The following is a 1,221-nucleotide window of genomic DNA, read 5'->3' as shown; positions in this document are numbered from 1 at the left end:
CTGGCCTTGTGTCTGGTGTGAATAAATAAATAAATACCGCCGGCCCAAGGGCTGCTCCCCCCCCGCTGTGGGGCAGGAGCCCTCTCCTTTCCCTGCCTTCCGTCTGAGTCCCGGCGGCAGAGCGGTCCCTGTGCCCTGGTTCATAGTGGTGATCATTATGGAAGCCAAGCAGGCCTGAATTTCCAGGAGTTGTTCATCATCCACGTGTTGGTCTGACTTGTGTTTTCCGTCTTCCCTCTAGGAAGAAGCTGGGCCTCTGCTTAAGTCTTCTGCCCAATACTGAAAAATAATTGAAATGGCAGCTGTAAAAACGGCTATATCTTCTCTCCTTTTTGTGGCCCCCGTTAGACTGTTTCTGAAATAATTTGCCATGCAGTTTGAGATTTAGACTTTGTTAAAATGCCTGAAATAAAAGTCACTCCTTTGGGTAAGTCCAATCGAGAATCATCCTGAAATAGAAACACTGAAAAACTTTGGAATTTAGAATTTGAAGTGATATGTGTTAGACTGCTGGAGACATACGAGCCTTTCCATGCCACAAAGAACAGTCACGGTGGTATGCTGCAATATGTGTTACAGTTGCACAGCATCCTAACTTGATTCTTGTCAGTATGTCGTCGTCCTTTTGTCTTTCGAGCAAGAAAGACTCAAACAGTTTGATAACTTTGCTTTGATTACAGGATTTGTTAATACATACTGGTAAAGGCGTTGTAGTATCATACACTACAGATAGAGTATTAGTGCACTTAACAGTGCTAAAGATCCACAGGAAGCAAATCCTTCTCTTGTTTTTTTTTGATGTATTTTTTCTTTTTTTATGGATTGCACAGAAGCTGTTCAGACACAGTTGTGTACTGAGAGGGCAGAGGATGTGCGGAGCAGGAGATCTGCTTTATCCTGATGGATAGTTTTCTGGCTTAACTAGAGCTTAATAAAGGTCTGTGTTTTCACTGAGAGGCAGAATACTTTGGGAGGTGCAGAGCTCTGCGAGCTCTCAGTTCCGTGCTGATCCTTTCCAGATAAGAGATTCTTTTGCTCTTAGTTGAAACTGTGTAGCTGCGATTGCACAGCAGCAGGCAGAGAACAAATGTGCCCTGCATCTGAACTGGTTATGGGTTTGGACGCAGTGCTGTATTTACTGCAGTTTTGCAGCTGCAGCTGGAAGGCCCTCTCAGGGAGTGGGGTAAGTTAGTTCGCATTTGCTTACCCCCTAACAGATAT

The 1,221-nt window shown here is 44.6% G+C and overlaps 1 protein-coding gene across 1 annotated transcript in view; it reads left to right on the top strand.

The window, feature by feature from the left end:
- The first annotated feature begins 399 nt into the window (after positions 1–399).
- CPSF3L (cleavage and polyadenylation specific factor 3-like) overlaps positions 400–1,221 on the top strand; it is an 11,102-nt gene continuing 10,280 nt past the window's right edge. The window contains exon 1 of the mRNA XM_009709773.1: positions 400–427. Coding sequence (XP_009708075.1) covers positions 400–427 — 28 coding nt within the window. The remainder of the gene's footprint in view (positions 428–1,221) is intronic.

The sequence above is a fragment of the Cariama cristata genome, unplaced genomic scaffold (genome assembly GCF_000690535.1).
Source record: "Cariama cristata isolate BGI_N322 unplaced genomic scaffold, ASM69053v1 scaffold6421, whole genome shotgun sequence".
Lineage (NCBI taxonomy): Eukaryota > Metazoa > Chordata > Aves > Cariamiformes > Cariamidae > Cariama > Cariama cristata.
This window is presented reverse-complemented; position numbering and strand designations above follow the sequence as displayed.